Source organism: Dipodomys merriami, unplaced genomic scaffold (assembly GCF_024711535.1).
Source record: "Dipodomys merriami isolate MVZ:Mamm:240054 unplaced genomic scaffold, mDipMer1.0.p SCAF_3, whole genome shotgun sequence".
NCBI classification, from domain to species: Eukaryota; Metazoa; Chordata; class Mammalia; order Rodentia; family Heteromyidae; genus Dipodomys; species Dipodomys merriami.
In genome coordinates, this window is record NW_027204492.1 from 73,359,552 (window position 1) to 73,386,633 (window position 27,082).

The 27,082-nt window shown below is 40.6% G+C and overlaps 1 protein-coding gene across 1 annotated transcript; it reads left to right on the forward strand.

Annotated features, from left to right (window-relative positions):
• The first annotated feature begins 1,354 nt into the window (after positions 1-1,354).
• Positions 1,355-26,407, forward strand: Gcna (germ cell nuclear acidic peptidase). The gene is made up of 12 exons (XM_070040325.1): positions 1,355-1,450; positions 2,603-2,663; positions 6,052-6,098; positions 7,615-7,642; positions 10,579-10,655; positions 16,027-16,099; positions 16,883-16,962; positions 18,953-19,025; positions 22,146-22,290; positions 23,966-24,104; positions 24,940-25,144; positions 25,576-26,407. The coding sequence occupies exons 3-12, from the start codon at positions 6,065-6,067 to the stop codon at positions 25,832-25,834; spliced, it is 1,113 nt and encodes a 370-aa protein (XP_069896426.1). The 5' UTR covers positions 1,355-1,450; positions 2,603-2,663; positions 6,052-6,064; the 3' UTR covers positions 25,835-26,407.
• Positions 26,408-27,082: the final 675 nt, after the last annotated feature.

Sequence of the window (27,082 nt, forward strand, 5' to 3'; positions counted from 1 at the left end):
GTAGCTAGTGTCACCATTTCTCTTTCTATGGGCTAGATGCAAAAGTGGTTGTCTTCTTTCTACCTACACATCCATTTCCTGCCACAGCAGCAACTGTTTATGTTGCCTTAGGCCTAAAGTTTCCCCCTTAGACTTTTACCTGCTTATGCTTTCACTCCAAAACAGAAGCACTGAGGCTGAGAATCCAGGGCTGCTGTCCTGTACTCTTAGCTTCTCTTTCACCTTTTCTTTACATATGGGAATCACTTGCACAGGAAAGGAATAGGACCCAAGCCCTGCCTTCTTTCCACCTTACTAGAAACTTGTGAACTATGTGGTTTCAACAGTGCCAACTACTATCTAATACCTGCATAGTTACAAAAGCTAAAGAATACCAAAAGGTTAGCTAATCACAATCATATAAAATCAGTTATATTCTCAGTTTTATAGAAATTATATAGAAATTTTAGAATTATATAGAAATTATAGAGTTATATAGACATTTTATAGAACTTCTAGGAAAAGAAACTCCTACTCAATTACAGAAATTTAGCTTGATGTAAAAAACTCCTAGCCTGGCGCCGTTGGCTCATGCCTGTAATCCTATCTACTCAGGAGGCTGAGAGCTGACGATCTCAGTTCAAAGCCAGCCTGGGCAGAAAAGTCCATGAGACAATTTTTTTTCCAAGAAGGAAACTCCTGTGAGACTCTTATCTCCAGTAAACCACTAGAAAACTGGAAGTGGCTCCATGCCTCGAGTGGTAGAGTGCTCACCTTGAGCTGAAGAGCTGAGGGACAGCACCTAACCTGAGTTCAAGCACCATGACCGACAAAAAAATTTTTAAAAACTCCCACTTTCTCTTATTTTGCTTTGGAGTATTGAATATATCCATATGTAAAATCTCTTGTCTGAGAAACATTGAGCAAGTATATTATTCTGTTTAGGATAAGTGTTTTGCCACTGTTCTTTGATTGCTCTTTCATCTGTCACTGCTCCCAGTAAAGTGAAAAAAAAGACAAACAGAAAACAACATAAAGTAACCAAGACTCTAAATTGTTATGTTTAGGTTCACAATGTCCAGTTTGTTTAATTTGTGCTTAATAATGTGATGTTTAGTATACAACGAGTAAAGGGAGCATAGTTATACAGCCAGTCACCTAGGAGCTTCCAACAATGCCTGAGGAAGACAATAAAAATTGTCTTCTGAGCTAAACAGGAGGGCATTTCCATGATCAGGGCCAAGTTTTTTCAAATAAAAATGAGGATAGATTTTCTGTCTCCCAGCTCAGTTCACCTTATAATATCATTAAGAAGCAGGATCTTGGTGAAAATGATCAAATGATCCTGAGGCTAACCTAGAATTTACAGGTGAAAAGGCTTCATCTAAAGAAATTCCTGTGTGTGAAGTGGAGCAACCAAAGAAAAGGAAGGAAAAGACCAAACATTTATGTGTGCCACCTGTAAAGTCAGGTATGCCAAGTCTGTGTCCCAGGGGATGGGGCTCTCTGTCCAAGTGTGTCTAATGTGCTTTATTTGTTTGATATAATTGTGGTCTGGCTGCCCATTCTGCAAGTCCCAGCCTCCTAGAAGCAATTAATTTTGGCCACTCCAAATATGAGAGGTGTACCCAAGGTATTGTTGTTCTTATACTCCTCTTTCTGAGTATTCCACTCACTGGAGTATTTTTTCCTTGTAACTTTTGTCTTCAAGAAATTCCATTCTGCTTTTTCATCTTTTCTCCTGCCTTCCGCACTCCCCTCTCCTCCCTCCTCCCCTCCTCTTTTCCCTCCCCTCTCCCTTCTCTCGGCCCTTCCCTTCCCTCTGTCCTCCCTTTTCTCCCCTCTTCTCTCCCTTCTCCTCCTTGTCTCTTCTGTTCCTTCCTGTCCTTTCATTTCCCCTCCTTTTTTCCCTCCCCTCAATTTTCCCTTTTCCTCCCCCTGTTCCTTTTTCTCCTCCATATCCTTGTCTCTCTATCCATCCCTTTCCTCCAATCTCCCTTCTTCCTTCCTTCCTTTTCTTCTGCACTAGAACTTGAATTTTATTACATTTTCATAAGATCTTGTTGTACTGTTAGTTCCTCTGACTATAAAAGGTTTCCAAACTCATGACATCTTTTCAGATCACAGTGTTGATCCTGAGTCAATTCTTCCAGTAGCTTTTTCACAGGAGGAATTATCACAGGCTGTAGCTTCATGATTGGCTTGTTAGTCATGTTCAATAAATTCCTTAAGGAATGAATGATTGAACTTCTTAGCTCCTAAGCTCCTGGTAGAGTTACTAACAGTGTGAGTGGAGATTAAGGTTGTTTTTACAGATTGAGTGAAGGGTGCTGCTGCTAGTATGAGTTATATCATTTCACTCCTTATGCCCCTATGTGCCTCAATGGCCCACATAACCTAGCCTCCTCAGTTTCTGTGATGGTATTTCCCAGTTCACTGCACTGATGTCTCAATAATCCCCTAGATAAAGTCACTCAGAAGGCAACCTTGATACATAGTTTTACTGATAGATGTTGCTCATCTATTTTACTGTACTTGACTGTGGCTTCTCTTAGTATTACTTTTCTCCTAGTTGCTCGATAATGCCAATTTTCAGGATATAAATCAGATATTATTCTTTCAGGGGGCAGAAGACAAAAACGCAAGCCTTCAAAGAGGAAACCTGGTGGGAAATGGGAGACTGGGTATGTATTTTTTACATTCAATCACTTGGGTGTTGATTGGTACACTTGCTGCCTGTTCTACTGGCTACTGAAAGTAGCTTTAAGGGGATAAAGGATTTAGTTGTAGATACAAAACTGGATTTCTTACATTTGAGTGAACAGAGTATGCAAAGGACACCTGCCAGTTTACATATCCCTCTTTATTTTTAGGAGACCAGTGGTGGCCTGGGCCTGGTGCTCTGCCAAGAGATCCCTGTAGTTACTTGGCAGAGTGGACCTTTCTTCCCAGGGGCAGCTTTTACCCCTGGGGTTTCTTTCTTTCTTTCTTTCTTTCTTTCTTTCTTTCTTTCTTTCTTTCTTTCTTTCTTTCTTTCTTTCTTTCTTTCTTTCTTTCTTTCTTTCTTTCTTTTTCTTTCTTTCTTTCTTTCTTTCTTTTTCTTTCTTTCTTTTCGTAGGGCCTGAACTATGGACCTGGGCACTATCCCTCAGCTCTTCAGCTCAAGGCTACTGCTCTACCACTTGAGCCACAGCGCCACTTCTGCCTTTTTTCTGCTTATGTGGTGCTGAGGAATCAAACCCAGGGCCTTATGCATGCAAGGCAAGCAGTCTATCACTAAGCCACCTTCCCAGCCCCTCTTTTGTTTTTAAACTCAGTTCATATACTGGTGTGTAGCCAAAGGAGAGACTTCTTTCAGCTGGGTACAGCCTGGTGGCAACAAAATTGCCCTACACCAACACAAATGCTGTGGGAGTATCCAGAAGGCAGAAGTGACATGTTCTTTTCATCTGCTGGAATTGGAGAGAGAGAGGGAGGATGTTTTCCAGTGCTTTCTATGAACCTAGTCACTCTTACCTCTGTGTTTAACTATGTGTTTGTTTAGTTTTGTGTTATTTTATTTTCTGTTTGCAATTCAGAGATGGGACCTAAGTTCTTTTGCATGCTGGCAAGTACTCTTCCACTGAGCTATGTCCCCCATCTCCTGTAAAATTTAAAAGCTCAAATGTTTTGGTTAAATGAGTTACTTGTAGTCCTCTCCCCTTTTCCCATCCTATATATTGAAATCAATGCCATTTCACACACACACACACACACACACACACACACACACACACACACACACACACACACACACACACACACACACACACACACACACACACACACACACACACACACACACACACACACAGAACTCTGGGCCTGGGTGCTGTCCCTCAGCTCTTCAGCTCAAGGCTAGCACTCTACCATTTGAGCCACAGCGCCACTTCCAGCTTTTCTCTTTTTGCTTATGGGGTGCTGAGGAATCAAACCCAGGGCCTCAGGCATGCAAGGCAAGCGCTCTACCACTGAGCCACCTTCCCAGCCCTCTTTGATTTTTTTTGTATTAAAAAAATTTTCTGGTACTAGGTCTTGAACACAGGACCTTGTGTTCTAACTAGACTTACATGCTCAAGGCTGGTACTCTTATATGCCTAACCTCTACTCCAGCATTTTGCTTAGTTATTGGAGAATAGATTCTCTTAGATTTCTCTTCCTCTGCCTGGATGAGAACTTTTGCTCTCTGGTTTTTGGCATCCTAAGTAGGTAGGTTTGCAGGTGTGAGCCTTTAGCACCCAGTTATATATTTAAAAAAATAACTTTAGTTGTACAATGAGGTTTACTTCAACAATCAGTGTATTTTTTTTTTTTTTGAGACAATATCTCGCTGTTACTTTTGCCTGGGCTGGCCTTGTAGTTGAGATCCTCCTTCTTCTGCCTCCCAGTATCTGGAAATAAAGGAAAGGGCCACAACGTCCAGTTCAATTCCCTTCTTTTCTTTTCTTTCTTTTTCTTTTTTGTCTGTTGTTGGGTTTGAACTCAAGGCCTGGGTGATGTCCTTGAGCTTTTGTGCTCAAGACTAGTATTCTACCACTTTGAGTCACAGCTCTATTTCTGGTTTTCTGGTAGTTACTTGGAGATAGGAATCTCACAGACTTTGCTGCCCAGTCTGGCTTTGAACCATGATCCTCAGATCTCAGCCTCCTAAGTAGTTAGGATCACAGGCATGAGCCACCAGTGCCTGGCCAATTCCCTTATTTTCTTAGCTGTATAAAGTTGATATTGGAAACAACCAATCATTTAGGTGAAAGACATATTAATAATTACCTAGAATCCATTAAAGTAATTTTCCCCTGAAAATAGCAATAAAGAAGCTCAATTTTCTTTCTTTTTACTTTTATTTATGAGTAATATGTATATATATATATATGAATTATTTTATAGGATAAGGAATATACTTGAATTGGTGTTTGTTCACATGGGGTTTTCTTGTTATTTTGTCATTTTGTCTTGTTTTGTTTTCTAGTGCTGTGGACAGAAAAGTGAATGCTAGGCAAGCACTATTCCATCATGTCTGTTTTATTTAAAGTTCCCAGTCTTAAGTTAAAGAAGATTCAAATAACTCAACTAGAGTTTCTGAAGGTGTGATATTGTAGACCCCTATATCAATTTCCTGGGGGTGCTTGCTAAAAATTAAATTTGTCAGGGCTAGGGATATGCTAATACCCTTGGGTAGGATGAGCAAGGCCCTGGATTCCATTCCCAATGTGACAAAAATAAATGTAACTGATTCCAGTCATTTTGGATTAAGCTCATAAAAAGCATTCATTTTCCTCCTTGCTACAAGGCTATGAGATCCTTGGAAATTGCATTCTTTATTTGTAGCCATAGTACCTACCATATAGTAGATGCTCAAATGTTGAGTCATTTGGGTATGGTGGTGCATGCCTATAATCTCAGCATGTGAAGAGGTAGAGAAAGGAGAGTCTCAGTTTGGCTGGCTTGGGAGAAAATAAAGAGCTCAAGGTCTGGTACTGCTTAAGTGGTAAAGCACTTTGCTATCAAGCATGAGGTCCTGGGCTCAATCCCCAGTACTGTAAAACAAAACAAAACAAAAAGTAAAAGTCTACTTTTACATGGTCACCCATTTTCTTTTCTTTTTCTTTTTCTTTTCTTTCTTTCTTTCTTTTTTTTTGGGGGGGGAGGGTCAGTTGTGGGGCTTGAATTCTGGGCCTGGGCACTGTCCCTCAGCTCTTCAACTCAAGGCAAGTACTCTACCATTTGAATCACAGCGCCACTTCTGGTTTTCTGGTTGTTTATTGGAGATATGGGTCTCATGGACTTTCCTGTGAGGGCTGGCTTTGAACCTCGATCCTCAGATCTCAGCCTCAATAGCTAGTATTATAGGCATGAGCCACCAGCGCCTGGCATCCATTTTCATTCTTTAGAGATAATAGTTCAGAATAATTTGCTGCAGTTTTTTGCATTTCAGAAACTGTGGTTATCTTGAGCATTTATTGAAATTTTTAAAAGTTGGTTGCTTATAATATTGGTAGCACTCATTTAAAACAGGCTATGTTATTTTTTTAGGCATCTTTTTACAATGGATTCAAGCAGCAGTGATGACTTTGAAACCTGTAAGTAGAGTCCTCTTCAAACCACAAGGCTCATATTGACATTTCTTTGTAGATGTCTGAAGTGAGATTTGGTATGCTTTCTATAAGGTAATCCTAGGTTTACCTCTTACAATGGTCTCTAGATTGGTGAAGTTTATTTCCCTATAATCTGTGCTTTTCCTAAAATTACGTACGTATGTATGTATGTATGTATGTATGTATGTATGTATGTATATATGTATGTATGTATGTGTGTATGTGTGTGTGTCTATGTGTATATTTTCATTCATTCCAGTTATTTTTCTGTACCAGCATTGGTGTTGAATTCAGGTTTTTCTTTTCTTTTTTTTGGATACGGTTGTGGGGCCTGACCTCTGGGCCTGGGCGCTGTCCCTCAGCTCTTCAGCTCAAGGCTAGCGCTCTACCACTTGAGCCACAGTGCCACTTCTGACTTTTTTCTTTTTGCTTATGTGGTGCTGAGGAATCGAACACAGGGCCTCATGCATGCAAGGCAAGCACTCTACCGCTGAGCCACCTTCCCACCCCCGAACTCAGGTTTTTCTTATAGTTGCTGCCACACCTCTAGTTCTAGCTTTTTGGTGGTTATTTGGCAACAAGAGTCTCAAGTATTCCTTCTAATTGGCTTCTCACCTTCTTCCTGTGTTTTCAACCTTCTGGGTAACTAGGGTTATCCACTGTCCTCTAGCTTCCTTCCTTTCTTCCTTCCTTCCTTCCTTCCTTTCTTCCTTCCTTCCTTCCTTCCTTCCTTCCTTCCTTCCTTCCTTCCTTCCTTCCTTCCTTCCTTCCTTCCTTCCTTCCTTTCCTCCTTCCCGCCTTCTCTCCCTTCCTCCCTCCCTCCCTCCCTCCCTCCCTTCCTCCTTTCTTCCTTTTTTTGGGTTTCTTTTGTTATTTTTCTTATGTATCCTTTCTGGGAGATATAAATCCTTTTTTTTCCCATTGTGGGGAATAGACCCCAAGGTTTTTTCTTTTTAATTTTTTCTTGTTATTATAAAGGTGTTGTACACAAGGGTTACCGTTTTATGACAGGTAATGAGTACAGTTTCTTATTGGACAATATCACCCCTTCTTTTGTTTTCTCCTTTTCCTCCTGTCCCCACTCACATATTGTACGGTTCATTTTCAGCATAGTTTCTACCAAGTACCATGGCTGCATTTAGAACCCAAGGTTTTTTGTTGTTGGTGGTGGTGGTCGTGGGGCTTGAACTCTGGGCTGCGGTTGCTGTCCTTGGGCTCTTCAGCTCAAGGTGAACACTCTACCACTGGAGCCACAGTGCCGCTTCAGTTTTCTGGTGGTTAATTGGTGATAAGAGTCTCACAGACTTTCCTGCCTGGGCTGGCTTTGAATCACAATCATCCTGAGTAGCTAGAATTACAGGCTTGAGTCACCAGCACCCAGCTAGAACCAAGATTTTAAGCATAGTGAGGTATACCCTCATTCAGTCCAAGGAGATGTGATTTTGGGAGATTTTATTATATTTATGATGCTTTCTAATGCTGTATTTTCCCTCTAATTTAGCTGTGGTCCCAAAACAAGCACCAGTTGGGTAAGTAAAAGAATCTTTGTTTTAAAGGTAGCAGCCTGATGTTCTTGGTAAGAAGACTTACATTTCTTTTGTGAGCACAATGAGGTGCCTAGTGGTTGATTACTCCAATATCAGTTCAAAATACTATATTCCTTATTCCTGGCTCATTATCTGTTTTGTCAGTTTCTTCTTCATGATATATTTTTTGTGTGTGTTATGTCTTTTGTCTTCAACCCAGGGAAAAAAAGTGGACAGCTTGCCTGATGTGGTCTGCATGCCACTTGCAGTGCTTTGCTTATATTGATGCCAAGTTGAAATGGCTTATCCTGCATCAAATCAAGCTCTGTTTAGCTCAGTATCTCTCTTTCTGTCTGTCTCTGTGCTGTGACTGTTATCAGTTTCCATCCTTCCCTAGTACTATTCCTATTGCTATTGTTTTGATACAAAGTCTTCTTATGTAGACTAGGCTGGCTTTGAACTTGTGATCCTTCTGCATCTAACTCAAAGTGTGATTATTTATAGGGCTACCCCATGATGCCAGGATACTATTCCTTTTAATGAATTATCTACTCTGGCCAAAGTGAGATGAAGGGTTGTTGTCCAGGTGATAAACAATAGGGATACTGAAACAATTACTGAAATAAATTTGAAATCTCATGATAGGCAACTTTGCTTTCCACATCTCAGTCCTTAATTAATATGGAAATATGAATTGGCTATTCCTTTTCTCTTTCATGATCATTCATGTTTTGAAATGGAAAAATTTTGTTTTGTTTTTTGTTTTTGGCTAACTCTGTATCTGTGGAGCTTTATTTAAAATTGTTTTTTTCCCTGGTGCTGGAATAGAATCCAGGGCTTTGTGAATAGTAAACATTTTCTACCATGTTTTTTTACCCCCCCTTCCTGCCCCCACCCAGTCTGGTACAAGTATGTGCAAAGACATTTAAAGTGAGTATTTGTAGTCACCTGAAATTCTAGAACCAAATAAGGCATTGTATAAATCCATGAATTGGCATTTGTTTGGGTGATGGATCTGAAACTTGAACTCAGGCCCTGGGCACAGTCCCTGAGCTTTTTTTTAGCTCAAGTGCTCTACCAACTGAACCACAGCTCTCCTTCAGGCTTTTTGGTGGTTAATTGTGACTTTTTCCTGCCTGAGTTTACTTCAGACTACAATCCTCAGATCTTAGTCTCCTGAGTAGCTTGTATTACAGATTTGAGCCATTGGTACCCAACTGGAAATTGTTTTACTGTATTTAAATTAAAATTATCTGAGGAACAATTTCCATATAGAAAAACTCACCCTTTGCAGGTATACAATGTTATAAATTTGGACAAATGTGCAATAATGTAGTTGGCATCATTACTAGGATGTAAAATATTTGCATTGTTTTTAGTGTTTCTTGGTTGTAGTGGCATTTGAGCTCAGGGCCTTGAGCTTTTTAGGCAGGTTAGATGGTCTAAAACTTGAGCCTTCTAGATTTGCTTGTTTATTTATTTTTGTCAGTTGTGGTGCTTGAACTCTGGTCCTGGGTACTGTTCCTCAGGTCTTCAGCTCAAGGTGAACACTCTACCACTTGAGCCACAGTGCCACTTCTGGTTTTCTGGTGATTTACTGATAAGAGTCTCACGGACTTTCCTTCCCAGGTTGGCTTTTGAACCATGATCCTCAGGTCTCAGCCTTCTTAGTAGCTAGGATTTCAGACATGAGCCACTGGCACCCAGCTAGATTTATTTATTTATTTATTTATTTATTTATTTATTTATTTATTTATTTATTTATTGGTCAGTCATGGGGCTTGAACTCTGGGCCTGGGCACTATCCCTGAGCTCTTCAGCTCAAAGCTTGCACTCTACCACTTGAGCCACAGTGCCACTTCCAGCATTTTCTGTTTATGTGGTGCTGAGGAATTGAACCCAGGGCCTCATGCATGCCAGGCAAGCACAAAATAAAAAGGTTTGGGGATGATGGATGTCTGTGTATTTGTATATACATGTATATCATGCATATTTGTACAAATACATGTACATGATTAATAGACAATCCTTAATAACTAATTGGATTTTCATAAAAGAGCTATGTGAATATCTGAAAGTGATTTGAGGAACAGAAGTGAGTGAAAAAGAGTGGGTAGAATGGGACTATGAGTTGGGCACTGTTGACTTAATACCTGTAGTCCTAGATACTGACAAGGATAAAATGCAGAGGATATATTGAGGCCAGCCAATTGTTTGAGGCCCCAATTTCAAATGCTAATACTGCCCAAAAAACCAACAACAAGAAAAATGTATGTCATAGTTGTCATATACTACTTGGAAAATATAAGAAGGTAGTGAAGTTCAACCTGCTTCAATTATAGGGCCAGGGATATGCTAAAGAGGTACTTGGTCATTTTACTCTGGATGATGCAGGGACGTTTCTGGGTGTGACTTCAGTTAGAGCAGTTTGTATACTATGTGTTACGCCCTGCCATCAGAGTGGGGTACTGGTTTCTGACTGCAAAATGGTACTAAGGAGAACTTTCTGTGCTCTAAGGTAGACTGTCTCAACTGTCACTCTGCATCCTTGTCAGACAACAACATCGCTAAGCTAATGATAAGAAGTAAAATGAAATAGACATTTCTCTGCCATGATTTTCTTCAGTACTGTTAGAATAGTAACTGAGAGAATGCCTAGTTTTTACTTCACACAGAACACATATTTCCATCTGAAAGGATGTATGAAAAGGGAAAAGATGCATAGAAAGATGGAAAATCAGATGTAATGGAAAGTCTGAATAGTTTTAAATAAAAAAATCAAGTTACTGTAGAGAAAAGATAATATTGCAAGGGGTCTTCTTATCTTGTTCATTCTAGGAAAGGTGGGAATTGCCATAAAGAGAAAAATGTTGTATTCAGATCTCTCTCTCTCTCTCTCTCTCTCTCTCTCTCTCTCTCTCTCTCATCTCATTGATCAGGCATACCATTGTTGAATCTGATGATGAACTCTTCCAAAAGTCAAAGAAAACTAAGATAAACAAGCAAAGCAGAGAAGGCAAGTATACTTCTACCTTTGAGTAATAGATGAGCTCTGAAGTTTTTGTTGTTGTTGTTGTTGTTGTTGTTGTTTGTCGGGCCTGAACTCTGGGCCTGGGCGCTGTCCCTCAGCTCTTCAGCTCAAGGCTAGTACTCTACCACTAGAGCCACAACACCACTTCTGGCTTTTTCTGCTTATGTGGTGCTGAGGAATCAAACCCAGGGCCTCATGCATGCGAGGCAAGCACGCTACCACTGAGCCACCTACCCAGCCTGGCACAGCAGTTTTCATGATCCACAAGACTGAACTTTGAGTTTATAATCCCTTAGTAGTCAATGGCACCATTTCTTTTTCCATATGTACTGGAGATGGATGTGGCTGGGTTCCAAGCACCCCAGATCCATTTGCTACCACAACAGCAATTGTTTATGCTGCCTTAGAACTAGTGTGTCCCCCACTGAAGACTTCCTACCTATCTAAGGCTCCACCCTAAAAGCAGAATGGAGAAGTGAAGAGCTGAGACTGAGAACATGGGAGCTGTTCTTTTGTACTCTCAGTTTCTTTTTTACCCTTTACCTGTGGGGATCATATGAGAAAGGGGTCAGGCCTGGGCCCCACCTTCTTCTACCTTACCAGAGACTTGTGAGCTATGTTTTCAACTGTGCCAGGTTCTATCTATCTATCTATCTATCTATCTATCTATCTATCTATCTATCTATATCTATCTATCTATCTATCTATCTATCTATCTATCTATCTATCTATCTATCTATCTATCTATCTATCTATCTATCTATCTATCTATTTTTGCTGGTCCTGAGGCTTGAACTCAGGGCCTGGGCACTGTCTCTGAGCTTCTTTTGCTCAAGGCTAGAACTCTACCACTTCTTGCTTTTTCTGAGTAGTTTATTGGAGATAAGAATCTCATGGACTTTTCTTCCTTGGCTGGCTTTGAACTGCAGTTCTCAGATCTCAGTCTCCTGAGTAGGCATGTACCACTAGTGCCCAGCTACCATCTATTTTTTAAAAACATTTTTATTATTAAGTACTTGGGAAGGGACTGGGAAGGTGTCTCAGTGGTAGAGTGCTTGTCTTGCATGCATAAGGCCCTGGGTTCGATTCCACAGCATCACATAAGCAGAAAAGGCCGGAAGTGGCACTGTAGCTCAAGTGGTAGAATGTTAACGTTGAGCTGAAGAGTTGAGAGACAGTGCCCTGGCCCAGAGTTCAGGCCCCACAACTGACAAAAAAAAAAGTTCTTGTGAAAAGAAGTTATAAGTCTGTAAGTCAGGTTATGAATACAATGCATCTTGATCAATGTCATCCTTTTCATCATTCTCTTTTTCCCCTTCCCATACCTACCTACAAGTTATATAGTTTAATTTTTATGAAATATGTATTGAATATAATGACTGCATTTGCTCATCCTTCCCTCTATTTGTATCTCACTCCTCCCCAAACATACTTGTTTGTATATATGTATAAAACCCTGTATATGTTATCAGGTATGTTTGTATTTTAGATCTAGCTTCTACATATGAGACAAAATATGTGCCATTTATCTCTCTGAGCCTGAATTACTTCACTTAGCATAATTTTTCTAGGTCCATCCATTTCCTTACAAATGACATAATTCTTTCTAATAGAATAATAAAATTCCACTGTGTATACATATACTACATTTTCTTGATCCACATATCTATTGTAGGGCATTTGGGCTGTTTCCATAACTTGGCTATTGTGAATAATGCAGCAAAGAACATGGATGTACAAGTTTCTTTATCATATCCTGATTTGTAATGCTCTAAGTAGATGCCCAAGCATGGTATTGCTGGATCATAGAGTAGTTTTGTGTTTGGTTTTTGAGCAAACTCTATGCCACATTCTGTAGTGGTTATAGCAGTTTACATTTCCAACAATAATGTAATAGGGTTTCCCCCTGTCTATCTCCACCATGATTTCTTATTGTTCTTATTCTTGATGCTGACCAGGCTTGAACTTAGGGTTTGGTCACTGTCCCTGACCTATTTCACTCAAGGCTAGTGCTCTACCATGGTACTTCAGCTACAGTGTTATTTCTGATTTTTTTTTTTTTTGTCGGTCATGGGGCTTGAACTCTGGGCTTGGGCGCTGTCCCTCAGCTCTTCAGCTCAAGGCGAGTGCTCTACTGCTTGAGCCACAGCGCCACTTCTGGTTTTCTAGTGGTTTATTGGAGATAAGAGTCACATGGACTTTTCCTGCCCTGGCGGGCTTTGAACCACGACACTCAGATCTCAGCCTCCTGAGTAGCTAGGATTACAGGTGTGAGCCACCGGTGCCCAGCTTATTTCTGAATTTTTTGGTAGTTAATTGGAGATATCAGGCTCACAGATTTTTCTGTCCAAGCTGGCTTTGAACTGCCATCCTCAGACCCTAGCCTTCTGAGTAGCTAAGGTTATAGGCTTGAGCCACCTGCACCCAATTCAATATTATTTGTATTTACATTTTCTTTCTTTTGGGGGGGCGGGGTCCATTCGTAGGGCCTGAACTCTGGGCCTGGGCACTGTCCCTCAGCTCTTCAGCTCAAGGCTAGCACTCTACCACTTGAGCCACAGCACCACTTCCGGCTTTTTTTCTTTTTGCTTATGTGGGGCTGGGGAATCAAACCCAGAGCCTCATGCATTCAAGGCAAGCACTCTACCACTGAGCCACCTTCCCAGCCCCTGTATTTACATTTTCTTTATGGCCAGGGATGTAGAGCATTTCCTCATATGTTTATTGTCTATTCTTGCTTCTTTTCTATTTAGCTCATTTGCCCATTAATTAGTTGGGCTGTTGATTTTGAAAGAGGGTTAATTATAGAGCTCTTTGTATATTCTGGATATTTGGCCACTGTTGGATATATAACTGGAAGAGATCTTCTCCCAATCTATAGAGTATCCTTTTCAGATATCAGCTATTACTTCCATAGCTGTATAAGCTAGGGAATACCAGAAATTTAGCTAACATATAATGACAAAATATGTAACAGTCTTTTCTAAATTATAGAACTTTAACTTGATGCAAAAGAAACTCCACTTTTTCTTATTTTGCTATGGAATAGTGAATATACCCAAGTATACAGACTCCTACTTGAGAAACATTGAACAAGTATATCATGCTATTTAGAGAATGTGACTTGCCACTGATCTTTGATTGTTCTTTTACATGTCACTGCTTTCAGTAAAATAATAGTAATAAAGAAGACAAACGGGAAAACAGCATGAAGTAAGCAAGATTCTTAACTGTGACTTTTTTTTTGGTTGGTCGTGGGGCTTGAACTCTGGGCTTGGGCGCTGTCCTTGTGCTCTTCAGCTCAAGGTGAGTGCTCTACCCTTTGAGCCACAGCGCCACTTCCGTTTTTGAGTGGGTTTATTGGAGATAAGAGTCTCATGGACTTTCCTGCCTGGGCTGGCTTTGAACCGCAATCCTCAGATCTCAGCCTCCTGAGTAGCTAGGATTACAGCCGTGAGCCACCAGCGCCCAGCTTTAACTGTGACTTTTAATATCACATTGTCCAGCTTGTTGAATTTGTCCTCAGTAATGTGACATGTGTGAGGAAGAGGTACAGGGAATATACTTTTTTTTAATTGTGAAAATACTGTACAGAGGGGTTACAATTACACGGGCAAGATAATGAGTACATTTCTTATCAAGCATTGTAGCTTCCTCCTTTGTTTCCCCTTCCCATCCCTTCCCATCCTCCCCCCCACCCCCACCAGGAGTTTCCAGTCTGATGACTCCAATCTGGTTACTGATGACCATAACAATTTGTATATTCCTGAGCTAATGGAAGGGAATTTCCATGATCAGGGCCAAGTTGCCTAAAATAAAAGCAAGGAGGATGGATTTGTTGTCTTCCAGTATAATTCATCTGATAATAACATTGAGAAGCTGGGCTGGTGGCTCACGCCTGTAATCCTAGCTACTGAGGAGGCTGAGATCTGAGGATCGCGGTTCAAAGCCAGCCCCGGCAGGAAAGTCCTTGAAACTCTTATCTTCAATAAACCACCAGAAAACTGGATGTGGCATTGGAGCTCAAGTGGTAGAGCGCTTACCTTGAGCTGAAGAGCTGAGGGACAGCGTTCATGCTTAGAGTTCAAGCCCCACAACTGACCAAAAAAAAAAAAAACATTGAGAAACAGGATCTTGGTTAAAATCTTGGTCAATCACCAAATGATCCTAAGGATAACCTAGAAATTGTGTTGAGGAGCACAAGGAAAAGGAAGGAAAAACCCCCCTCAAAGATATAAGTGTGACTCCTGCTGAATGAAGTAAGTCTATCCCTGAGAATATGGCCATCGGCCCAAGTGTATCTGCTGTACCTTTCTTGCTTGATGTACTTGGGGTCTGACTGCATATTCTGCAGGCTCCTGAACCATTGCAGCAACCTCCTAGCAGAAGTTGGGTGAGTTCATTCCAGTAGAAAGTGTCCGTAGAAATGTGGGACGCATACCATACATTGTCTTTCTTACAGTTCATTTCTAAGTTTTTGCTGTTTTTCTTCTCTGGAGGGATTTCTTCCTGCATCTTTTGTTCTGAGTATATGCCCTTATTCACTTTTTCCCTTCTGTTTTACCTCTCTTATTCCCGCCTTCTCATTTTCCCTTAATCTACCTGCTGTGTGTGTGTGTGTGTGTGTGTGTGTGTGTGTGTGTGTGTGTGTGTGTGTGTGTGTGTGTGTGTGTGTGTGTGTGTGTGTGTGTGTGTGTGTGTGTGTGTGTGTGTGTGTGTGTGTGTGTGTGTGTGTGTGTGTGTGTGTGTGTGTGTGTGTGTGTTCCTTTATGAAGCCATAGAGTGACAACTTGCTCCTGGGCTCTGAACCTTGTGAAGTCTTTTCAGATGCTCTGATCATGATCATAGTATTGAATCATCATTCTAAGCCTATTCTAAGTAGCTCCTTCACAAGGATGATCTTCTTCATCTAATCAAGGTCAAAGCCTTTCTCAGAGTCTAGCTTCATGATTGGCATGTGTCATATGTTTAATAAATTCCTTAAGTAAAGGAATGAGTGACAATAATGCTTAGTTTCTAAGCCTCTGGTAGTATCACTAGCAATGTGGGTAGAGATGAAGGCAAAAAGGTCAGGCTTGCAGATTGAATGAAGGTGTTGCTGAAGGTATGCATTATGTCACTCCACTCCTTATGCCTCTGTGTGATTCCTTGACCCATATAGCCTCTAAAGACATAGTTCTTTTTCCGTGACAGCTGCCTGGCTTACTGCACTGGTGTCTCAGTGATCCTCTAGACAGAGTCATCAAAAAACTTTAATACATAGTTTTGTTGATAGATAGATGGGTCTTGTGCTTGACTGGGTGTTCCCCTTTCTCTTAGTTAATTGATGGTACTAATTTTCTTATGATCCTTTCAGCTGGTGAAGGACAGAAACCTATGCCTTTAATGAAGAAATCCGACAATGATGAAGTTGAAAAAATTGACACTGAGTATGTACTGTTCATTCCTAATCACATGGGCATTGGTTACATACTTGTTCTCTAATCAGCAGTCCACTGGCCACAGGTGGCATCTTCAGGAGGATAGGAATGTCATTGGGGAAACAGAGCTTATTTTCTATAACTGAGCAATGGCAGAGAAATTTGTGTGCTACATGTGAAACCCTGCTATCAAAGTGGGCTTTTGACTGCAGAGTGGTGCTGAGAAAATCTATGTGCTGTAAGGTATACTCCCTCAACTGTTGCTTTCTATCTTTGTCATACAACTGCATGTCTATTTGTAGACTTTTCCTTGACCTGTTTTTTTCCCCAGTACTGCTGAGAGAGTGCCCAGTTTATACTTAACACAGAACAGATATCTCCTTTAGAAAGTATGTGCAAAAAGGGAAAGATAGGGCCTGGGAATGTGGCTTAGTGGTAGAGTGCTTGCCTAACATGCATGAAGCCCTGAGTTCGATTCCTTAGTACCACATAAACAGGAAAAGCCAGAAATGGCACTGTGATTCAAGTTGTAGAGTGCTAGCCTTGGCCAAAAGAAGCAGGGACAGTGTCCTCAGTTCAAGCCCCAGGACTGGCAAAAAAAGGAAAAAATGCATAGAAAGATGGAAAATCAGGAGTAATGGAAAGTCTGAATAGTTACAAGAAGGAAACTGAATTACTGTGGGGAAAAGACCAAATACTGGCAAGAAGTTAATTATTCTAGAAGATGCTATGAAGAGAATAGGTATTTAGATTTCTATTTCTTTTCTTTTCTTTTCGTGTTCTATTGCTTAGGAATATGAAGATCGACTCAGAATGTGATGAAGAAAATTTCCAAATGACCAAATATATGATATGCACTATAAGCACTGAAGGCAAGTATACTTCTTTCTTAGAGTAGTAGGTGAGCTCTGAAGGCTTAGTCACTAGCAGTTTTGAATCCCAGTAGACAAAGGTGGGGTTTATAATCTCCTGGTAACCAGTGCTACCATTTTTTTCTTTCCATGTGCACAATGTGGATCTGCAGATTCATTTATTACCACAGCAGCAACTGTGGAGCCTCCAAGTTAGTGACAATGACCATAACAGTTTGTATACTCCTGAGCTAATAGAATTGTCAGTCAGGTTTTCTCAAATAAAAGTGAGGTGGATGGATTTGCTGTCTCACAGTACAATTCACCTGATAATAACATTGAGAAGCAGGATCTTGGTGAAAATCTTGGCCAAAATCTGAGGCTTGGTTAGATATAACTGGTGAAAAGTTGTTAGCTGATGAAGTTTCTATGTGTGAAGTAGAGTGACCAAGGAAAAGGAAGGAAAATGAAATATGTGTGATACCTGTAAGCCACGTATATTTTTCCCAAGGTCTGTAGCCATTTGGCCAAGTGTATCTGCTGTGATTTATTTGCTTGGTGTGCCTGTGGTAAAGCTCCAGGCTGCCTGTCCTGCCTATAAACTGAACTATTAGAGCAAGCTGGTAAGAACAATTAGATTTGGCCACCCTAGTGGAAAGGATCCTTCTAGAAATATGGGAGCAACTGTGTGTTTCCCTTTTTAAATATTTTACATTTTTAGTATACAATGTGTTCCCCATCAGTCTCATCTACCACACTCCTTTATCTTTTTTCTTCCTTTCCTAAAACAAATTTAACAAGTTTCATTCTATTTTATTATACATGCACACCATTACAATATTTCTACATGTATTCATGCTTCAGTATTTTATTATTTTTTTCCTACACCTCCCCGTAGTGCTTTGTCTCTTGATCTTTTTTTGGGGGGGGTCCGGTCATGGGGCCTGAACTCTGGGCCTGGGCGCTGTTCCTCAGCTCTTCAGCTCAAGGCAAGCACTCTACCACTTGAGCCATAGCGCCACTTCCAGCTTTTTTCTTTTTTGCTTATGTGGTGCTGGGGAATCAAACCCAGGGCCTCAGGCATGCAAGGCAAGGGCTCTACCACTGAGCCACCTTCCCAGCCCCTCTCTTGATCTTTTTTTTCCCTGAGAGTTCTATTTTTTGTTTCCTTCTGCTCTCTCTCCTTTTCTCCTTCCTTTCTCCCTTCCTTTCTTCCTTTGTTCCTTTCTTCCATTCTCCTTTCCACCTTTTCTACTTCCCTCCCCTCTCCTTCTCTTCCCTCTTCTTCCCTTCCCCTTTCCCTCCTTCCTTCCTTCCCTTCTTCCCTCCCTCCTTTCCTTCCTTCCTTCCTTCCTTCCATCTATTTTTGAACTTTATCCCATTTTTTGTAAGACTTCATGATATTGGCAGATTCTCTATGAAGCCATACATTACAACTGGTCCTCCCTCCTGGGTTCTCAATCTTTTAGAATCTCTTCAGTGTTGAATAATGATCCTGAGTCTATTCTCCCAGTAGTTTCTTCACAGGAGGAATCTTCATCTTAAGTGAGACTAAAGTCTCTCTTAGGTTCTTGATAGGTGATTTGCATGTAATAGCGTCCAATGCATTCCTTAAGTAAAGAAAAGAGGGACAGTTATTCTTGGTTCTTATCCTCTGGTAATTAGTGGCAATGTGAGTGGAGATGAAGGTAGAAGTAAAGGTACTGTCTAGGGTATGAGTTATATCATCCTACTCCTTATGCCCCTGTGTGCCTCAGTGACCCATATAACCTAGCCTCTAAGGACATAATCATCAGTTCTTGTGACAGAGCTTACCCAGCTCACTGTACTGGTGTTTTCAGTGATTCCATTGACAAAGTCAACCAGAAGGCAATATGCAGCAATATGCAACTTTTATACATAAGTCTCTTGATGGATGGATGTCCTGTGGGCTTCTCCTGGGCTTACTTTTCTCTTTGATTGATGGTACAAACTTTGATTGATGGTACTAATTTTCTTATTATCCTTTCAGTTGACAGAGGACAAATACCTAAGATTTTAATGAAGATACCCAGCAATGATAACACTGCAAAATGTGGCACTGAGTATGTACTGTTCATTCATAATCACACAAGCATTATTTGCACCCTTGTTCTCTGTTCAGCAGTCCACTGGTACAGGAAGCATCTTCAAGAGGATAAAGGAGTGTCATTGGGGAAACAGGGCTTGGTTTCTAAAATTTGAGTGGGGAGAGACATGTCAGGGCCCACAGGCCACCTGCCAGTTTCCCTCCTTCCTCTTTTGTACAGCAGCCTAGTGGTAGACTGGGTGTGGCTATTCTGCCAAGATCCCTGCAGCTACTTGGCAGAGTAGGCCCTTTCTGCCCTCACAACAGCTCTGACCTCTGAGGATTCCTTTGTCTGTAAATTCAGCTCATAGATTTGTGTGTAGCCAAATGAGAGACTTCTTTCAGCTAAGAACAATCGGGTGGTCACAAGTTTGCCCTATATCAAGACAAATGCAATGGAGGTGTCCAGAAAGTAGGGCTGACCTGTTCTTTTCACCTGCTGGAATTGGAGCAAGGGATGTCAAGGATGTCTTCCAGGTTTTCCAAGTGCTTTCTACAAACCCAGTCACTCACTGCTATGTATATTTTTATGTTTGTTTTGTGTTTCTTTATTTTGTTTTGCTGTTTGCAATTTTGGAGATGGAACTCAGGTCTTCTGCATTCTTCCAAGCACTCCACCACTGAGCTATGTCGTCAGTCTCCTGTGAAATATCAAAGATCAAATATCACATAGTGAAATTAATTGGGTTTAGTCCTCCTACCAACTTTCATTTTTGGTGCTAAGGATTGACCCCAAGGGCCTCTGGCTTGCTAGACAATGGATCTACTTCTGTTTCTTTTTTTTTTTTTTTTTTTTTTTTTTGGGTCCGGTCGTGGGGCCTGAACTCTGGGCCTGGGCGCTGTCCCTCAGCTCTTCAGCTCAAGGCTAACGCTCTATGACTTGAGCCACAGCGCCACTTCCGGCTTTTTTTTTTATGTGGTGCTGAGGAATCGAACCCAGGGCCTCAGGCATGCAAGGCAAGCGCTCTACCACTGAGCCACCTTCCCAGCCCCAGACATTCTTTTTTTCACTTAGATTCCAGGAACTTTTTACTTTTCCCTTATGAAATTTTCTAAATAGCAGAATTCTCTCTTTGTCTTTACTTCTATTTAGGATTAATTCATACTTACATCTGAATTACCATACAAGAGAAGCAATATGAAGACTTTTATGTTGTATATTTATGATCATTTTTTGTTTTGCAGTGTTTTGTTTTGTAGTTCTAATGATGGAACCCAGGGCCTAATACATGTGTGGCAGACACTACCACTAAAGTTCACTCTCATCCTGTATATAACTATTAACTCTTGTTTTTGCATAAAGATATATCTTAAGAAGGCCAAGGGAAAATGTAGCATGGTAGGCATTGGGGCCTCAGCAATTTTAAGTATCTTCTCTGGATTCCTAGGTGCACATTAAATCACTTTGCCTATAGGGATGGATATCTTGGATCATATCCAGGTTGCTTTGGTAGAGACTATGACAAAAGAAAGGAGAAGCCTATTTGGACTCTTTCCTGTTCCTTTGTGTTTGGCTTCCTGTTTTATTTAGTATTATTCCTATGCAGTCTGCTTGCTGGTTGTAGGATCTGTTGTATCCGGGGTAGAGTCTTATTTGTTCCTGTGATGTGGGGATGATAAGCCTACAGTGAACTACTTAGGCCTTGAGGATGAAATTTATTTTTCAAAGCCAGTTTTGAGTACACACTAGAATTATGTTATTTGCTGAATCCTGAGATGCTTCAGGTTTTCCTGGGCCCCCTTTTCTGATGCAAATTTGCTTTCAAAATTAAATAATTGCCTACTGTGATCCATGTCAGACTTTGAGCTGAAGAATCTTTGCCTTGTCTCGTACTTTTCCTTTTTCCTCACAACCAATAAATACAAATGTGGATGCAAAGGAGTTCTTTGCAAATGATAAAAATCCATGCAGGGGGCAGGGGTGGGGCGTGTGTGGGGGGGAACGGCTGGGAAGGTGGCTTAGTGGTAGAGTGCTTGCCTTGCACGCAAGAGGCCCTGGCACCACATAAGCAGAAAAAGCCAGGAGTGGCACTGTGGCTCAAATGGTAGATCCTTGAGCTGAAGAGCTGAGGGACAGCGCCCAGGCCCAGAGTTCAGGCTCCATGACCACCACCACCAACAAAATCCATGCAGATTGTTGTTCTCAATAGAAATGGAGCTAGGCTGTGGGAAAAGAAGTTGTGCTTACATGAGTGTGGGAAATCAGAACTTGTGAGAAATCACAATTTGCGTCCAAGGGATGTTGGAGTTGTCCACTTTGGTCACAGTGAAAATGGTAGCTAGAAATAAGAAGCTAGGACCAGGTATACCTGGACCTTGGATGTCAGCCCAAGTGGTCATGGAAAATCAAATGGGTATGTTAATTGGAATGTGACCTAGAAAGGCAAATCTGGAGGAGTGTTAGAGTTAGATTAGAAGAAAAAGAGCCTGGTAGGGGAAAAACAAAGGAGGAGGTAACAATGCTTGATAAAAAAATGTATTCATTACCTTGCTCATGTAATTATAACCCCTCTGTACAGTATTTTCACAATAAAAAAAGCCTACTAAAAAAAAAGAAAAAGAGCCTGGCAGTAAGCATAGTTAGAGAATATGTTGTATCAGAGCATAACAGGGAGAAAAGGAACTTGAACTTGAGCTTGGGAAGGAGAAGCTAGCTTAAAGATAGGATAGGAAGTAAATATTAGTTTGTCTCTGTGCCCAGCTGAACATGGAGTAAAGATCAAAGTGAATTAAAAATGCCTCTGAGGTTTTCAACCAATTACAATAGAAGTTTGATAATTGAGCATATTGTGCTGGAGGTTGTGTGAGACAGTTGGAAATTTGCATTGGGCAATTAATTGCAAATTTAGAGGTTAGATATCAGGATGGCTTGAGACTACAGCTGTGGGCAAGGGGCTCAGTCTTGTTGAGGCTGAAACTAGGCTTCATACCTCTGAGAAAAGGCAACCATTGGAAGCTTGGGAAACACCCTTATCTAAGGAGCTGGAAGGAAGAAGTAGTAGCAGGTTTTCGGTCTCTCTTGGTCTGACTTTTATGCATAAAATCCTTCTATTTATTTCTCTAGCTATGTAAAACTCAGTTGAATTCACCTTTGCAGGAAATCTACATGCGAAATACCTGGATGCTTCTTTCATGAAATTGAAAAGTTAAAACAATATTCGGGAAGGAATTTCAAGCACAATAAAAATGAACTGACTCAGAGAATCTATGAACTGGCTAATACTACCATCTTTGATGACAAGGTAGAACCAGTGAATAAGCATTTTTTGAATACCTCCTATATGCTATCACTCTTGAGTGCTGTATGCTGTGTAAACCATATACATGTCATGTCCTGGAGAAGTGTCAGTTTTGATAGCAAGATGAGATGGGCATATGAAATGGAAACTGTATTGGAGTTTAGCTATATGAGAAAGATGGTTGTTACAGTGGGCAACCAGGGGAAGAATGACCGAAAGCCTTAGTATTCAGAAAGTAAGGTTGGCCTGGAGGAAGTGAGATTTCTGGTTTTTGAAGTAGCAGGAACAATAGTGACAAGGGAGAAGTCTTGAGGTTTCACTACCTGGAAGAGAGGGTTCAAATTGAAGGATCATCAGAAAGAACTGTGTGAACTTGGGCAAGTCTCTAACCTCAGTTTGCCTGTTTTGTCATCTCTAAAATGAAGCAAATAGCAAAATAGTTGTCCCTTTATATCTTTAGGGGACTGGTCCTAGTAGTCCTATCAAATAAGAGAATCCACATGCTCAAATTTCTTACAAAAATGACACAGTATTTGCTTATAACTTACATATCTACATATATACTTTAAATATTTGTACATTACACACAATGGGAATACAATGAGAACAGTACACAAATAATCATACTTTATTGCTTGGAGAATAATGGTAAGGGGAAAATTGATACATGTAGAACAGATACTGTTTCTTTTTAAAATATTTTTTTGTCTGCAGGCAGTTAAATCCATGATTTGGAATCCATGGCTATAAAGAGCCAATTGTTCTTACTACTTCAGAAGTGTGAGGCCTTCCATCAGTCCTAGGGCATAGTAAGCTCTATTAGTTTTAGGTAGTAAAGGACCAGGTAATAGGTGACTTTGGGAATCAGCTTGGGAGAGATATTTATTTATTTTACTGGGAATTGAACTCAGGACTTCATGCTTGCTGGGCAATTGCTCTACCACTTCAGCCATAGTCCCAGCCCTTTTTGCTTTAGTTATTGTTTAGAAAGTGTCTTGTCCTTTATACCTTTTGCTTTATACCTGTTAGACCATAATCCTTCCAAACTTCCTGAGTAGCTAGGATGACAGGCTGGAGCCACCGTGCCCTGTCTCATTTCCTCTCTTTTTTTTTTTCTTTTCTTTTTGCTTATGTGGTGCTGAGGAATCGAACCCAGGGCCTCATGCATTCAAGGCAAGCGCTCTACCACTGAGCCACCTTCCCAGCACCCCCTGTCTCATTTCCTATGCATTGTCCTTACCTGAATTTCAGCTTGGCTTTCATTCTGCCTGGAATGTTTAGATTTGTGTGCCTTTTGGATAGATTTCTCCCCAACTTATTCTGAGCCAAGAACCTAGAGAATAAAGTGTCTTACTTTTCATTAAAGAAAAACTCTTGAGCCGGGTGCTGGTGGCTCACGCCTGTAATCCTAGCGACTCAGGAGGCTGAGATTTGAGGATCGTGCTTCAAAGCCAGCCTGGGCAGGAAAGTCCATGAAACTCTTATCTCCAATAAACCACCAGAAAACCGGAAGTGGTGCTGTAGCTCAAGTGGTAGAGTGCTCACCTTGAGCTGAAGAGCTGAGGGACATCACTCAGGTCCAGAGTTCAAGCCCCACAACCAAAAAAAAAAAAACAAAAAAAATCTCGTTACTAGTTTCTGGTCTGCTTAGAATTTTCTCATTTCTTTTCATTCTCAGCTTCCAAAGAAAATAGAAATCATTTGGAATAAAAAGATGCTGCACACTGCTGGCTTGTGTATTGCAAATGAGATTCAGAACCTGAAGAAGGAGCGCTATGCCAGGATTCATATTTCTTTGAAAGTCTGTGACTCTGCAGGTAATAAGCATGGCAGCTTTATTACTTTTTTCTTTTTTGTTTGAGTACTAGAAGTTGAACTCAAGGCCTCAAGCTTACTGAACAAAATGCTCTACCACTTGACCTGTGCTTTTCTCTGCACCTTTCTGAGTAGCTAGGATTACAAGCATGAGCCACCAGTGCCAGTGGAAACTTTTTTTTTGAGATGGGGTCTTGCTATGTTGTACAGGATAGTTTTAAGCTTTAGAGCTCAAGTGATTATCTGGCTTCAGCTCCCAAGTAGCTTGAATTATAGTCATATGCTACCCTCACCCAGTTTTGAATGACTTTTCTTTCTAAATCCACTTGAGTTATAGTCATATGTTACCCTCACCCAGTTTTGGATGATTTTTCTTTATAAATCAAATCAGTCATTAAAATTTTATTTTGCTGAACTTTGATCCACATCTGACCTCTGAGCCTCTTTCCTGACCAGATCACCATAGCTGTACTTTAGCAATTGTCCCCCTCCCCTTCTGTCTGGAGGTAAGAAACCAACTCTTGCCACAAATACTTTTAGCAGTGCCCTATTAAAAAATGAGCACATGGGAGCTCCTCAAAAGACCAGTTTACCTAAGCTTCTACTGTTAACAAAATTAGTTCGATGTAGATGGAAGTTTCACTTTCAGAATCCTGGGAAGGTTACATTCAGTACTGCCTTTACACACAAACTTGCACACGCGCACGCACACACACACACACACACACACAATACCTTTTTGTCATATGGAGGTGAAAATTAAGGGATTGTTGGGTAGCAGGCTAGAAGATCATTGGTTTTAATGCTCATGGTGGTTTTTTTCATTTCTCTTCCAAGTTCGAATCCGGGATACCTTAATACATGAAATATGCCATGTAGCTTCCTGGCTGATTGATGGTGTCCAAGATTCTCATGGTGATTCATGGAAATTTTATGCTAAAAAATGCAATGAGATACACCCAGAGCTGCCCATGATCACCCGGTGCCACAACTATAGGATTAACTACAAAATTTATTATGAATGTATTCAGTGCAGTGCCAGGTAAGACCTTTCTCTTTTTTTTTTTTTTGTAGTAGTGGGGTTTCAATTCAAGGCCTCCAGCCTGCTAGGTAGATGATGTTTTACCACTTGAGCTATGATCCCAGCACTTTTTTGCTTTTGTTATTTTCCGGGTGGGGTCTCATGTTTTTGCCTGGGGCTGTGATCCTTCTATATATGGCTTTCCATGTAGGTGATTTGACAGTTTCTTTGACTGAGATGAGGGTCTTAAACCTCGTTCCTCCTAATCTCCTGCTCCTAAGACTTTTTCCAATTATTTTTCACTCTGACATCCAAGTGATTTTTGACTCCAGTGGCTACTAGGGATACCACACTCAGAAAAATTGCTTTCGCCCAAGGCTGTCATGTTGGAGATGATAGTGAGGCTTAGTGACTCATTCCTTTGTTGTGTGATTATCTTTTTTCCTTATTAGAGTTGGCCGCTACACCAAATCATTGAACACCAAACGTTTTCTCTGCACCGGATGCAAAGGCACTCTTGTCATGCTTCCATTACTGCGGAAAGATGGAACCCCCATTCAGCCCTATGTGAGACCATTTGCCATGTATGTGAAGCAGAATTACAGAAAGGTGATGCATGAGATGCCCCATTACTTCCATGGGGATGTGATGAAAAAGCTGAGCAAGGATTATATTGCCGAGAAAAAAGAAAAATCCTTAAACCTGTTTTAGAGTACATTTTTACAAGCTGAAATTTTTACTAACCAGAAATTTTTAGAAAAAAATCTGTTTCTGTTAAGAGTAGAATTTTAAGTACGTTTTTGGGTTCATATTATTATTGATGGTTATTCTTGATTGAGGGCTAACCAGTCTGAAGCCCTTTAAGTGTACCTTAGGTGTTAACTTTACATATCTTTAACATGTAGAACAAAACAGAAGAAAAGTAAAGTTCAAGAATGAGTGGAAAGAGAATAAGTTGTAGCACTTTTCAGTCAGGGCTGCTAGTGCATATAACCTGTTTCGCTTACCCCACATAGAAAAAGCAAATGTGTTTTATGAGTTGAGTTGCTGATGACTTTGAGTGAAGCTGTCTGGTTTCAAGAATGGTAGATTAAGAGAATGAGAACAATACTGGAAAGAGAAAACACTGCAGCACTTTACAATCAGGGCTGCTAATATAATAATCTATTTCATTTACCCTATGTGGAAAAAGCAAACATGTTTTGTGAGTTGAGTTTCTGGTGACTTTGAGTGAAGCTGTCTGGGCCATGTAATTACGAAAAAATAAATGTTTTCTGCATTTCACTCTGTGTTTTTTTATTTCTGTGACTGACCACAAAAGTTTCAGTATATTCCTTATATCTAGATGATATCCAGGATGTGGATTGAACTCAATATTGCATTTGTTTACTCTGATTGCCACAACATAGTGGCTGAAAATAGCACAGATGTATTTTCTTACATTTCTAGAGATCAAGAGACTGAAATGAGATACCCTAGAGTAAAATCAAGGTGTTGATTGGACTATGTTCTTTTCTGGAGGTTCCAGGGGAGAACCCATTTCCTTGCTTTTGCAGCTCCCAGAGGCCACCCACAGTCCTTGATTTATAGCTCCTTCTTCCACCTTAAAAGCCAGAAACATCTGCTTTTCTTTCCCTTTTAATTTTATTTTTTTTTACTTTTGACTTTTTCTTTTTTTAAATTTTTTTTATTGTGAAAATACTGTACAGAGGGGTTACAATTACATGAGCAAGGTAATGAGTACATTTCTTATCAAGCATTGTTGTCTCCTCCTTTGTTTTTCCCCTACCCTCCATTCCTTCCCATCTCCACAACTACATTCCCCCGACCCCCTTTTCTTTCCCTTTTTATGTCCCTTTCACTTCTAAGGAACCTTGTGATAACATTGGGTCCAATTAATCCAGAAAAATCTTATTTTAAAATCAGCTGGTTAGCAACCTCAGTTCCTTTTATCATATC